Source organism: Crocodylus siamensis, chromosome 4 (assembly GCF_052110815.1).
Source record: "Crocodylus siamensis isolate JL-2025a chromosome 4, ASM5211081v1, whole genome shotgun sequence".
NCBI lineage: Eukaryota > Metazoa > Chordata > Crocodylia > Crocodylidae > Crocodylus > Crocodylus siamensis.
In genome coordinates, this window is record NC_143398.1 from 115,216,238 (window position 1) to 115,230,413 (window position 14,176).

Sequence of the window (14,176 nt, forward strand, 5' to 3'; positions counted from 1 at the left end):
GGCATCAAAATCTCACTACAACTTATCTGGCTAATACAATTATCACTATCATAGCAGAATCAAATATTATTCAGTCATTTGCTGTAACACTCAATTAATGGTGTTTTTATGCAGTGGTAGGATGTCCAGCTATAGGACGAGCCTATACGATGTGATATTCACAAATTGCCATTTTTCTTCCTCTGCTTCATCACAATAGCTTTGAGAAACTTTTAATGTTTGAGATAGGGCACCCAACGTGATAGAGTGAATGGAAGCAGTAAAATTATATTAATATAGAGGAGAGTAAGCTGCCCTGAGCTTCTAGGAAGAGGCAGCATGTAAATCTAATACATAAATACATATATAGTTTCCTCTTGCACACCTCTGCTGAGTGACTGTATAATGTGGCTTGCCTGGACAGTACAGAGCATGTCTTTCCAGGACAAAAGCATTTTCAGGTACTACCTGAGCTCTGTGTAACCGCTTTAGCTCCTCCTGCTTGGCTTGTCGCCGGGCAGCTTTCTGCACTCGCCTGGTGAGCTTGGCATTCAGTTCCTCCTCTGTATAAGTTCTCTGCAAATGGAAAAACAAAAGAAGATTTCACTTGCATACAGGTAAGTATTGGTGAAAAGGAAGGTCCCTCCTCTCCTTTAACCTTGCAAAAGAGCTGATCCTTCACTAGCAGCCCTTTCTCAAACAGTCAAGTTGTTCTAGGTACACAGGTGTTTGCAGTGAAGCAAGTGACACTTTCCAGGCCAACGAGGAGTGAAGAAGTGTGTGGGCCAACTGCAAAGTCTAAAGACCCAGTCTGCATAGAAAAATTGAACTCATTTAATTAAGTTTATTTCTAAAAAGATTTAAAGTATATGCAAATAAACTCTTTACTGAACATCAAAAAGGACAGAGCTTTACCACATAAGACCTGCTCTGTGATAGGTGGACATGTCCTTACCCTGCAGGAGACAACACCTAACCTGTGGTCATTCAACACTCTCACTGAAACAAACTCAATGGAAGATGCTAAGCTTTCCCTAAGTGAAAAGTGTGCACATAGACAATTACCACAGAGCAGCTGACGCATGGGAAATCCTTCCTTCTATCTACTTTGTGGTAAACAGTTTATCTGCACAAATCCTTAGTTAAAATTGCACAATCCCTTTGTGTGGACACTCTTAAAATCACTCTGTACTAACAGATTACAGGCTTGTCTATTTGGGAAAGTTATACTTATATAAGCTAAATATGAATTTAAATTGACTTGGTTCTGCTGGTATGACACCCCTCCACGTCACCTCACCACCATGTAAGCACTTTTATTCTGGCATAACAGTGTCCACATGGGGGAGTTAATCTGATAAAGCTGTTTTAGGTTAACTGGTAAACTTTGTAGTGGCTGAAGTTAAATTGGTGCAATTTCTGTATGTACAGTGGACTCGCATCATATGCACATTTAACTTATGCAAATTCATCATATGCATATGCCCCAGAGTGCCAATTGTGTGGATTCAGCCTGCAGCTGCCCCCCACAGCGCTGTGCACAGGGGCAAGCAGCTACATTGGGAGCAGCCCTGCTGGGAAGCTGTGAACCCTGGCAGAGCAGGAGTTTGGTGCAGGCTGCCCTGGGCAGGAAGGAGGGACTGTACCACTGGATGGGGGAGGGAGCAGACTGTACCACTGGGCAAGTCCAAGGGTAATTGTGACTATACATGATTTTCGCCTTACACGCCGACTTTAGAACCTAACCCCCATATAAGATGCAACTCCACTGTATAGGCAAGCTCAAAGAGACCTGAATGTAAGCATGCTTGAAAGAGGAACCAAGACTGACTGTAACAGCATGACTTGTCTGTGTAAAAGGTACAACCACCTTTTCAGTGATTTTGGCTGATTGTGTTGTAGCCTACATGGATACTTGGTTACAGGACTTAAAAGGGTTTCATAACTGTGTGCATATATACACACATACACACACAGATTCAACAATTAAGGGAAACAGACACTTTCTTCTCCATAATCAAAGACAATTCTGAAACTGTATCATCAGGACACATCAAGCCAAAGGTCAAAATGTTGGGAAAAGATGACCTAAGTTTCTTTTCTCTATTTTATCTAATTATCTGTCTCGTCTATTCTTAGTGAATTTATGCTATTACAAGTCCTAACTGAAAAGTCCATTTCTGTAAGCTAGTTCTCAACGTGTATCTTCAGTAGAGTTTAGTCAACAGGCAGCAACCTCTTAGACTTCTAAACCAAGAGGGATGGTATAGGGACCATCACCAGCTCTCCAAGGGAAATAAGTTAGTATTTTGCCACTCCATTCTTTTGCTCATAATCCAGAAAGAATATTCAAGTTAAAAAGGCAAATTAATAGGGACTGACAGTAAATGATTCTGTATGAGAGTCTAAGATTCTACCTGTGACTAAATTGGGGGTGGTGATGAAGTTTATGAAAGAGTGATATTCCTGAAAAATGAATGTAACTTCCGTCCTTTGAATTCAGCCCGAGGTAGAATTTCATTAAGATTTCAGGGGGTATCCAAGAGTACTGAAGGATCCTGAAAGCCAACATAGTCACTTGCTTTTGTATGGTGAGACTGTTCTTGAAACACATATTGCAGTACATGGTCTACCTAGCAAATCAGCAGATTATGAGGCTAAGGGTTCTAAAAGCACCTGAAGCTCCAGGATATCTTGCAGCATGATGAACCACCCTCTTTTTGTACTTCATATTGCACTGATTATTGCATGCATTCTAACAAGGCACAAAGTTTTGGGTCCTAGGATTCATTTTCCAGATAACAGATAATTTCAAGGAAGATTCTGCTGCCAATGTTTGCTAACATTTCATGCATGCACAGTTAAGGGTCATGGTGTTAGTGCAAATGTGGTGTGGGGCTATGGATTCAATGGGTTAATAAAATGGGCATGCATGCAACAATGGCCAGCTAATGGGAATGGAGACACTACCTTTGACGAGTATGATCTCTTGAATGCCAAGGCGTGTGGTACATAAATCGACTTTAAAAGGGGAATGATAACAGAAAAAAATAAAACAAACAAAATGGAGCAAAATCAGTTCAACATTGAAAATTAATGCAAAATAATAAAACAAAGCTCTTTTTAAATGCAACAAAATTGGCACAAATGATGAACTTGGTGCGGCTCAGTTACACACAATGGAAGTTGTCTCCTCACAAACCAATTTATGCACTGCTGAAGGTGATTCCCACTTACGGGAGGCAATTCAGCCTGGAGATCCCCTCAGAGGTTTCTGTGGCCCCAGAACACTATGGATTTAACCCCTCTCTGGCAATAACTATATGGAGATGTGTAGACAGACAAAATGCATGTTCAAAGTTTGGAATGACAGAATGAGGTGAGTTTGCTTTGAGGTTAGTTTGTTTGATATGAACCAGTTCAGTCAAGCATATACTGCTTTTAAAAAAATAAACACACATACAACCAAGTTCACTTAGAAACAGAAAAATATTTTGTTTGGAAAGACTCTAGGTTTGCCTGGTTCATCCTTTATTTCTTGCCAGGAACAGAAAATGCTTTCAGCAAATTTATCCAAAAATAACAGTGATGAATGTCTCTAAATCACAGGTTCACATTCACTAACATTAGTGTTGTGGTCATTTGCATTACATTAGAACCTAGGAACCTTAAGTCAAGGCTCAGGATCCCACTAAGGTAGATGCAATACAATTTTGTAACAATGAAGACTGTCCATTTCATGTGTAAATGAACAATTCCCTATTCTTTATTAAGCAAGTGCCATATAACTGGGTTTTGCTTTTACCTGGACTGTCATGTGACTCACGTTTCTGTGGGTGCATCTACACACGCAACAAAGTCAACTGAATAAACTCCAGCACAGTACGCATGAGAGTTTATTGCTGCCAGGCACTGAATTTACATGTGCACCCAGAACTGCAGCACACTGTGTCAGGTCAGAGCAGCCCCAGCTGGCAGGGGTCTCCAAAGGGTCAGCCTGGGGCTAGCTGGCAGAGGGCCTCCATACTGAAGCACCCTTGTGCTCTAGCCAGCCCCATCAGTGGGTTGCAGAGCACTAAATAAAGCCACCACAGGGTAGTACTTGTGTTAACACCAACCTATGGTGGTGCTCATTAGTTTACTATGGTCTAATAGGGCTGTATGTATAGACGCTGAAAAGTTTACTACAGACCTAATTTGGCAACTCCACAGTAAACATCTCGTGTAATTTCTTCAAGCTTTCAGAGCAGCAGAAGCTGCAGCTCTTTTGCTGTCTCAGTGACGCACTTTCCCTCATTTCTGTTTTACTGGCTCTCTCAGAAGTTCTGGGGCATATATCGTTTAAGTGTTGCCCTTTTGTACATTAAAAACAAGCTCTGGGTTCTACTACCAAGATCTTATTCATCACTTTGCAAGCTAGGGAAACACTCTTTGAGAGGAGGATGCATCTCATAAATCAATGGAAGCTAATATTGGCTACCTTAATAAGACATGTCCAAGGAGTTTTAGGGATAGAGATAGCAACACTTACTACATTGGTACAGGCTAAATCCTGATGCATGTTTTTTGGAACGTTTCACTGCAGAAAGCAAAAGCAATGGCTCACTGAGGAGCTGTGCTTAGAGTCAGTAATAACTGGCTCTTTTGTCTTGTAATTTCAACTCAAAAAGGAAGAAATGCAGTTGCTATCTCATCTATCCAAAGAATATAACACCACAGAGGTGAAGTGACTATACACTGCCTAATTTTTTTTAAGCAAGGTTAATTTCCATTGTGCAATGAGAAGCAGAGGGCACCATGCCATCCTGGGCAAAGTGCCAGCATTTAATTAAAATCAATCACAAATGAAAATCTGAAAAATATGCAAACTCTAGTATTTAAGCAAAGTGCCCACAACAGGAAAAGTGCACCTGATCACAACACTATGTACTGCACACTAACAATGACACACACACACACACACACACACACACACATGCACACCCCAGACGTATGCCTTTTAGCACACACCCCACAGGGGAATTACATTACCATTCTTTAAATGAGGCTTCTGTTAAAAGACACCAGACTAGGCAATGCCAAGATAATTCACTGCTGATCACTAATGCTGCTAAGGGCAGACTAAACAGGGCAAACCCTCTGGGAAGCAAGGTCAATACAGCAACCAAAGAAAAGCAGCATCAGCTGATTTTAGTCTACAAGGAGTTCAGATAAAAGTTATGTAGCACAAAGAAAGCCACCTCTTCCTCATAATAAGCAGCTGGCTGAGGCAGTTTGTAGTTAAAAGGCACAAACCCTAACATCAGTGCTGTCAATTTGCCAGATTAATTTCTTTCAGCAGTGCAGCATTCCCAGGTGTGGTATAAAGGCACATCCCTGGACATACGATCTCTTTTTAGGCCTTTGACTGACATCTCTGTGGTATGGTCCCTCTGAATGAGTGCATGTACTCCCAAATCACTGTTCCTAGAAAGCACAGGCAGGAACTGAGAAAACAGTTCCTTAACTGTCACTTCAGCAACAGCAAATGGGAGATTACTAGACAAGAAAACCATACCCTTGGCTTTTTACTGCTAGTGTGAAAGGGCTTAGAAAATTAAAAAAAGACTACGTCCATTTTGTTTGGTATCAGGATACTGAGAACACCTGCCAGCATCATCAGGCCCTGGAATGCTCAGCAACCAGGGGTCTGTCTTCTGCAAAAAACATGTTATATTATGGAGCTCTGTACAGAGATAGAAGGAAAATGTGACTATTAAAGACAGTGCCCCAACTCTGAGAGCAGAAATGTTACTTATTTCAGTCTTGCTTTTTTTCCCCCTCACAGTTAGTTCAAAAGTTGGAACAGAAACATGACTGTTATCTGAAACCTTCATATTGTATATTGTTCCTCTGTTTCCCCAAATACCTCATCCTTCTTCTGCATCTTGGGTACAATGCAAAACTTTTCATGAAACAGTTTGTGAGCATGCAAGGAAAGAATGGAAGAGAAAAAGAAAAGAAAGGAATCCAATATAAAAATAGTGTAGTTCTCAGAATAAAAACTTTCTCCCACCTGAGAAGGGCGATAAGCTCAGAAATTTGAGTAACCCAGGAAACAGTCCCTTTTACTTCAGTTCTGTAATCCCTCCCTAGCCCTGTTTATTAGGGCTCATTAATCCAACTACAGGTCCCAATGAAAAGCACCTCCTGGTGTGTTTCCACTTACAATACTACCAACCTGCCCAAATCAACCAAGTCCTTTCCCCCACTGAATCAGGCATCTGCTGTAGCCTGGGTTTGTGACTGAGGTGAGGGAACTTTTGACCATCTGAGTGGAGATCTACAACATTCCCCTGTAAGGCTCTTTTTTGCTAATGAGAGTTCTCCATTAAGAGCTAGGGTTCAGCAAAGCAGCAGCAGAAACAAAAAGAAAATCACTTGTTTATTTCCAAAACCATAGTTCAAGTCTGAGCTGGGAATTGGTGTACTGAGATTCAAAAAGCTGAACTCACTCTCCACACTCCAGTGCAGATCCAAGAATCCCTCAGAGTAGGAGAAAGATGCTCATATTTATATTTTAATTTTATTTTTGCTGTAACTTTTCCCTATTTCAACACTGCCACTGCCTCTAATTTATTTAAATAATAAATATAAATAAGCAATATGCCAGGGTTCCTGGCTCCTGGCACATCTTTTGATCACAGGTAAACACAGCTTCAACCAAATAATCATTAATTATGCCTAGAGAGATTATGTGAACATGCTGAATTCCCATAGATTCTTCACAGGGAGCAGTTACAAAATGGGAGGAAAAACAATTGCAGAGTAAGAAACTCTGCAGACAAAAAAATCATAAAGCACACTGCATACATCCCCCTTCTCCCAGAGGAAACAGGCACACACATACCACCTGCAGAACCACAAATTGGTTGTTTCCTCTTTGGTAGATGCCGTGTCCTGGCTATTCCTGGCTGAGTAACATCCTTGTCTGTAGTTTGTTTGGAATTCTGCCATATCGATCTACTGTCACAACAATGTGGCAGATTTGAAATTATTTTGGTTGGCTCCATTTTGGTACTGAAACCAGACCTTCACCTTACAGTGTCAATATTCCAAAAGCAAATTTCTAAGCAACTTTCGAACCACTGATATCTACTGCTGAGACATGACATTTCTGTTGCAATAGACTGTCAGCATTATCTTTACAAGAACAAATGATCCCACCTTCAGAACAAGACAATATACACATTTTTGTAAGGAAATGTGGCAGTCAGACAACGGATCTGCCACAGGATGGCACTGTGGAACCTTAACATTGTTGAATCTGACTGGCTGATTTCAGGTTTGATTCAACTATTTCATATGCACAGAGGAGGTAAGCTGTATTAGTCTGACATCAGGCAGAAGGTAGGGCAGGGTGGCACCTTAGAGACTAATTGGCTCAGAGGGGCATAAGCTGTCACAGACAACAAAGCAGGTCAGTTTGACAAAGTAGGTTGTTGCTTATGAAACCATAAGCCTTTCTGAAACAATAAGTCTCAGGGATGCCATCCTGCTCAACTTTCTGTCAGCCATTTCATATGAAAACCATCTGTGAGGCAGAAATAGCAAAAATGACAAAGAATGACCACATCCAAACTGCTTCTGGTCTGCCTACCTCTCGCTTGGATTTCTGAGAAGATCGTTCTAGAATGTCATCACTGGAGAGGTCAGAGTCCTCTGAGAAACTCAAGTGTCGACGGAGCTGCAAATCTGAGAAATCAGTAATAAGAATGAGATGATAAAATTAGAAGACTAGTAACTATAATTGTATTTTTTTCTCTCTCCACAGATACCTTGCACCTTAGCTGTAATCCTGACCGACTTAATCTTACGAAAAAAGTTAATACTATCAATCTTTCTCTGCTGCATTACCAGGGAACATAACGTCTACAAAAGCATTACTCTATGAACTGAAACCAAAAAATAAGACAAAATTAGCAGAATGGGAGCACCAGGTTCTCAAGGAAATCAATTTGAGAATTATATTAAAAATACCAAGACCTTCTTTCCTCTTCCCTGGATCAAAGTCACAGCTCCAGTAAATGGACCGAGCATTTAGATGACAGCAGATTTGAAATTATTTTGGTTGGCTCCATTTTGGTACAAGTTCAGAAGTCAGATGCTTAGCCTCTGTCATAAGGGTCTTGAATTGTCATTCAAGTGCTTCGATTATGCACTTCATAGCATACAAGAGGTCTGCATGTATGAATGAACACAGAATTCCTATTTTTAGACTAGTATAGAGATGGCAGACTACAGAGTAAGAGCAGAGGGCAGAAGAAATAGTTATGTTTTTCAATATCCATTTACTTGCTAGTTTATGAAGGAATATTCATGGTAATCTCCAAAGGCAGTTCATACTAGGTTCAGTGAAAGTAAATTCATGAGTTGGAATGGGAATTCAAATAGGATAAAAGGTGGTAATCACCACAGCATAGATTTCCTTTCTAATGAGTTAGGCTGAGTTACAAAAATGACTAATCCTGTAGACTCAGCCAAATGAAAAAGAAGTGGTAACTTACCACACTTTCTATTAGACAATCTGTTTCAATGACACCAGCTACTTATTCTATTAACAAAGGTGTACAGGGTCAACCTGATTTGCACAGTAGGTAAGAGAGAATGGACTCAAGCATAACGCAGCATAGCAGCAAGCTGGAATAACTTCTTTGCAAAGAATTTCCTGCTATAACAAAAGTATAACACATAGGTTAACAAATGTATTATACCTGCTGCGGTAACTAGTGGAAAGCCCTTGTGCTTTCCAGATTCCACTGTGGCACTACTAGAAGGAGTGCTTGGGCAGGATTTGTCATCAGTCTTTTTCTTCTTATCTTTCTTGTATCCAGAGAAAACAGATTTCCACAATGATTTGGGCTTGGTAGCTTCCTCTGCCCCACCATTGGATTTGTCAGACAGCTTGCTGTCATTCTTGGATTTCTTCTCCTTTTTGTTCTTACGAGGGGAAAAGAGAGAAGTTCTTTTCTTACTTTTCCCACTGGAGCCTTCTGATGAGGTGACTGACCCTTCATGCACACCCACATCAGCAGAGAATGAGGGGAATCTTTCATTACCAACATCATGTTTTAGCATGGGGCCCTCTGCTACTTTCAAAGCCAAATGCTTTGGGGACTCAAAAACCAGCTCTTTGGTTGTCATGGGCATAGTAGATGCTTTTCGTGTCTTGGAGGCTCCAGCAACAGCAGCCATTTCCATATCTTTCATCTTACACAACTGTTTAGCCATGGCATCCCGCAATGCCTGACTCTTCACAGACTTCTCTCTGGCTCGCATTCTTTCCTCAGCTAGTTCCTTGGCTTCTAGAGAAACTTGAGGCAGCATCCTTTTCCTTTGGTTCACTGCCCCGTCCCCTGATGGTGGTCCACCATTCTCTTTAACCAATGGCAGATGAAGAGGCTTCTCTGGTCTTGGCCTACTGGTAGGGGGTGTAAAGAATTTCTCATGAAGACTTGTATCCTCTGTCCTGTCATCATAAGTGTCCTCTACATCATCAGCAAATGGAATCTCATCCACACTCTCTGCAAATGACTTTCGTACCTCGCCTTTTGGGGCCTCAGTTGACTCTTTGGCAGAATGGCTGTGCTCATAAAGTGGAGGTGCATGGGGTGCTGGTGCTGTTGCTAAAATTGGCTTAGACTCTACCTCATTTTGCCAATTTGCCTCATGCCTTTTTCTACGCAACGTTGCTGGTTCTTCATTTTGAGGAGGTGGTGGGGGAGGGCTTGATGGAGGAGTAAGCATGGTGGAGTCAGAAGTGTTGAAGCTCTGGCTTGCCAACGTCTTCATGTTAGATGAGCTGCCCTGAAGGCCGAGTCCAGAGCTGCTGGAGAGATCTCTTTTTACTTCATTGGAACTCTTCAGTTCTTTGTCTGATGGAGATTTTGGAGTCAGCATAGATATCTGCTCACTTTCTAACTTGGGTGTAGTCAGCCTTCTTGGGACAGGTTCAGGTTTAACAAGATGGATACCCTCCTGCTCTGAAGCACTCTTAGTGTGATAAGACTTCAGAGGTGGTGATTCAAGGGCTGATATATTGAAATTAGGGTCTGACCGTTTATTTCTGTCCACTGGAGTAAGCCCCAGGCTCCTCCGGATTTCAGCACTCTTCATCCAGAACTCTTCTACAAGGTTATTCCGCTTCAGGGCCTCTTCTGCAGTAGTAGGACTCCCCAACTTTTCCACTTCACTATCATGGCTTTTTAGAGCAAGTTTGACCAGAGGAGTGGATGTTAAGGCTGGAACAGGTTGAAAACACACTGGAGGTTCGACTGGGGATGGAATGGATGCTTCAGTAGAGGGTAAAGGTTGGGAACAAATAGGGAGCTGAGTAGAGGGTGTCAGTGTGGGTGTTGGGGGCTGAGATTTCACTGGTGCTGCAGGTGTGATAGCTTCTGGTGATGCAACTGGTTGGGAGAGTACTGGAGAGTGTGACACAGAAGAGCTTTGAACCTTCTGATCTTTAGGAATTTCATCTTTTGTCTTTTCTTCAAGAACAACAGGCTCAGGAAAAAAGCGCGTCTCTGGAGATTTGTCCATGCATGTCAGCCCAGTGAGGGGATTCTTAATTTCCTATGGAAATAAAGAAGTAATCATTAATAGTCACTAAGAATTAGATTTCTAGTTCATTTCTTAGGCTTTCAGAGAAAGTTTGAGAGAGGAAAGACTGATGCTTCAAACTATGAAACAGTGCATTTGACATCCTTTTCCTCTGGAAAGCAATGTAAGAGCTGATTTATTGTTTGGTATATGTTCTAGTACAAGCTGTCTAAACTGCAAATTGATATGGCAAATTTAATTTTGGAAATAAAAGGGGTAAATTCCAGGGAGCTCTCCCCTTGCCTCACTCCAAGTAAACACATAATGGTAGACCCCTTCCCCAAAGTAGATCTGACTTCTTCAAGATTTCTTGACTACAATACCCAGAGTTGGCTGTGGTAGGACTGCTTCTCAGAAATGGGAGGCAGTTCCTGTCTAAAGGCTCGCTTATACTGCAATGCCAGGACTCCTCTAATGATTCAAGGGGTCATAAATTTCACGTAGATGAGTGAATTTCATTCATCTGAAGCACACTAATACAATTTCTGAATCTGATACGGCACTGCTGCAGAGGAAGCACACCATAACTTGACCATCACTTGAACAGGACTATTTTACTGCATGTAAAACATGCAACTCATTTTAGCTACACAAGCAAATGAAGAGGAGTACCATATTTATTCAACTCCAAGATGCAGCTTTTTTGGAGTACTACTATGCCTATGACAACCAAAGAGCTGGCTGCGGCTGCTCCAGCTATGGCTGACTTGGGGCTTGACCTAGACCTGAGGTAGATGGGGTAGGAAAAGGGGATTTGTCTTGGCAGAAAAGGAGCTGCCCTGACCCAGGCCTGGGGCTGCCACTGCTACTGCTGCCAGACCAGCACTGGGACTGGAGCCTGAGACAAATCTGCCACATATGGTAAACAGATGGGGTGGGGGAGGGAGGCAGGGAAGAGGTGGCAAGTGGAGGCTGGGGGCCAGGCACTGGTGCAATCAGAGGAGGCAATTGAGGGGGAGTGGAGGAAGACTGCAATGTGACAGGCACCAGAGGCAAGTAGTATGGGGACAGGCTGGGGACAAGAGGCAGGAATCAAGCCACTTGACCCCACACAGTTTGCTGCCTTCCACCCCCAGTTTCCATGCTGCAGCTGTGTGGCTAGGGGGAAAGGTGAATTTAAGACACTCCTCCAAATAAATAGTTTATATACATATACATTTGTTATAATTTTCCATGTATAGAATCTAATTATTGGGGGTTAATTTTAACTTTGAAGCTGTCTTGGATTTCGGATAAATACAGAGTCACAAACCTAAGGGGTATATAGGGTGTCTTTTATGGTTTCTTGAGATTGTTTTACTGACACGGCATGTGTAGTCTCTACATACATATAGGTAATGTTAAGCTGCATTTAGCCTTATTATCCTCATGTTTATATGCACTGTGGTATTGAAATAAAATGCATTTCTCATATGTTATAATGGGGCCATGACTGCAAAACTTGATAACAACTTTCAAGTGGTAAACAATGAGTTTCTTTAGCACCGAAGGAGAGGCCAATGTAATCAGTATTTTACAGGAAAGGGGTGTACTCTCAGAGGCCCTCCCAGACAATAACAACTTTATACTTTAAAAGGAGAAACCCTAACATGTACAACCCCTAGGAACAAGGAAAACATTTTTTACTGTGGAGTAAATAAAGTGAGAGAAGGTATCTTATTTTAGGGGTACTGGACTAATAATCTCCATGTCTGAAAGAATGCACTGGTTTTAATTAGATCAGGAAACATTTTAGTCTGGTAAACACGTACCTTTAGGGAGGTGGGTGGGCAGGAAGTTATATGCATAGTATGCATGCCCTCCCCAAGAGTCCAATGGGGAGGTATGCAAATAGCCAGATTAGTAACTCTAATTTTACCTCCAGAACATAGTTTGGTCCTCAGTCCCCTGGGCCTGGGGAAACACTAGCAGAGGAGATGCCATGATCACCACCATGGTGGAAGCTAGTATCGGTCCAGGTGGTTTTGCTGTACCTGGAAAGGGAAATCCCCTTCTCCCTAATCTGTAATGTTGAAGGTGGAGACCTGTCCTTTGCACTGCAGGTGGGACCCCCCTACAAGAGTGTACTATAGCTTCCCATTGGGAGGATCTTAGTTACACACTATTTTATGGAGATGGAGGATTTCTCCCTAGCTTGATCCTTTGGTCTTTAGGCTAAGGGCAAACAAGACTTACAGGCACCTGAACCCCAAGACTTCTGGAATTGGGGCTTGCATGTAGGATGCCTGCTATGGATTTGGGAGTATCTGAAGCCCCAGGCTGAAGAGTCTGGGAGATAAGATACTTGCTGGTGGTAACACCATGTGGACCTCAAAGACTGAGCTCTGGTGCAGTCAGTCAATGGAATTTGGAACTGGTTTGGCCAATTTGGCCCGAGACATGAAAATAAAAAAATACCACCCCCTCCCCCCAAAAACCCTGGAGTCCATCAGCCTGAGTAAAGCAAGCTGGCAGGAGAAACTGCAGAAGGCCCTAGCAATGAGGTCAGAGGGAGAAGCTCATAGATTTGGAAGTTGATATCTAACACCATACAAAAGAGGGAGAGAGAGAGAGAGAGAGAGGGGGAGAAGCTGCTTCTTAACCAGTTGAAGCTGGCTAGGGACTGCATCCTTGGATTTAAATGCAGAGTAGGAACAGGTTTGTTCTGATATTTTCTTTTGTTTGTTTATTCTTATATGTCTCTCTGCATCTTAGCACATGGTTACTGATTCTTATGCTTTTTTTTTTTAAATAATGAATAATTTTTATCTTTTTATGCACTTAGTGTCAGTGTTAACTGTGATTCCAGAGCATTTGACCATATAGACAGGCCTTCTTTACAGAGATCCATCTTTCCTGAGACTGGACAAGGGTGAGTTCCTTCCAGAGGTCAAAATCCCTTCTGCTAAGAGCTGGCAAAGCCCTGGATGAGATTGGTAAAGTTGATGCACCACAGGCCAAGGGGCTGATTCCTGGCATATCTCAGCTGGTTCTCAGTTGCTAAGCAGAAGACAGCAGAGAGAGGTTTGGGGTAAAGGGCAACTCTGAAAGCACAAGAGTTCCCTGATAACATGTCTCAGATGCACCGGGACACATCTGGCGCTCGGACGTGTTACATATGGTATAAGTTTCTTCTTCATCTTTGATATATACAAAGTTAAAAGCACCAGTACCTTTCTTACCTCTGTTTGTTTTGGTCTGGGACTATCAACTGGAGACAGAGGAAGAACATTCTCACAGGGAGACTGGATGGGGAGGGAGACTTTGCATGGATCTAGAGAAAATGGAGAGCATGCATAAAAAAAACAAATGAGTCCATTAACATTGCAAGTCTGTATGAACACAATGAACCGCAAGCGAGCTGGCAGACTTAAAATTTTAGATTGGTCCATCTGGAACTTGCTTGAGAATCTGTAAGTGAAACTAATGATGCAGGGTGATTAGCCCCACATGTCCAAGGATCTGTTCATTCTGAAGATTCTTGCATGCTTTAAGAAGTTGTAGCTTATCATGACTGTGTAACATTTTTCTCAGAATTTAAATGAAAGTATGTGCCCAAGCCATGGGGAGTAATGAG

At 42.1% G+C, this 14,176-nt stretch overlaps 1 protein-coding gene across 15 annotated transcripts in view; it reads right to left on the bottom strand.

Annotated features, from left to right (window-relative positions):
- Positions 1-14,176, bottom strand: part of MICAL3 (microtubule associated monooxygenase, calponin and LIM domain containing 3) — a 231,236-nt gene that overhangs the window by 34,434 nt on the left and 182,626 nt on the right. For 10 of the 15 annotated variants that reach the window (XM_090043473.1, XM_090043486.1, XM_090043482.1 and 7 more), the window contains 6 exons: positions 13,782-13,873; positions 8,733-10,593; positions 7,619-7,713; positions 5,888-5,923; positions 2,950-3,000; positions 448-555 (listed from right to left, as the gene is read on the bottom strand). In XM_090043473.1, the coding sequence (XP_089899599.1) occupies positions 448-555; positions 2,950-3,000; positions 5,888-5,923; positions 7,619-7,713; positions 8,733-10,593; positions 13,782-13,873 (2,243 nt within the window). The remainder of the gene's footprint in view (positions 1-447; positions 556-2,949; positions 3,001-5,887; positions 5,924-7,618; positions 7,714-8,732; positions 10,594-13,781; positions 13,874-14,176) is intronic. The other 5 variants (XM_090043484.1, XM_090043487.1, XM_090043478.1 and 2 more) reach the window with 2 other exon arrangements.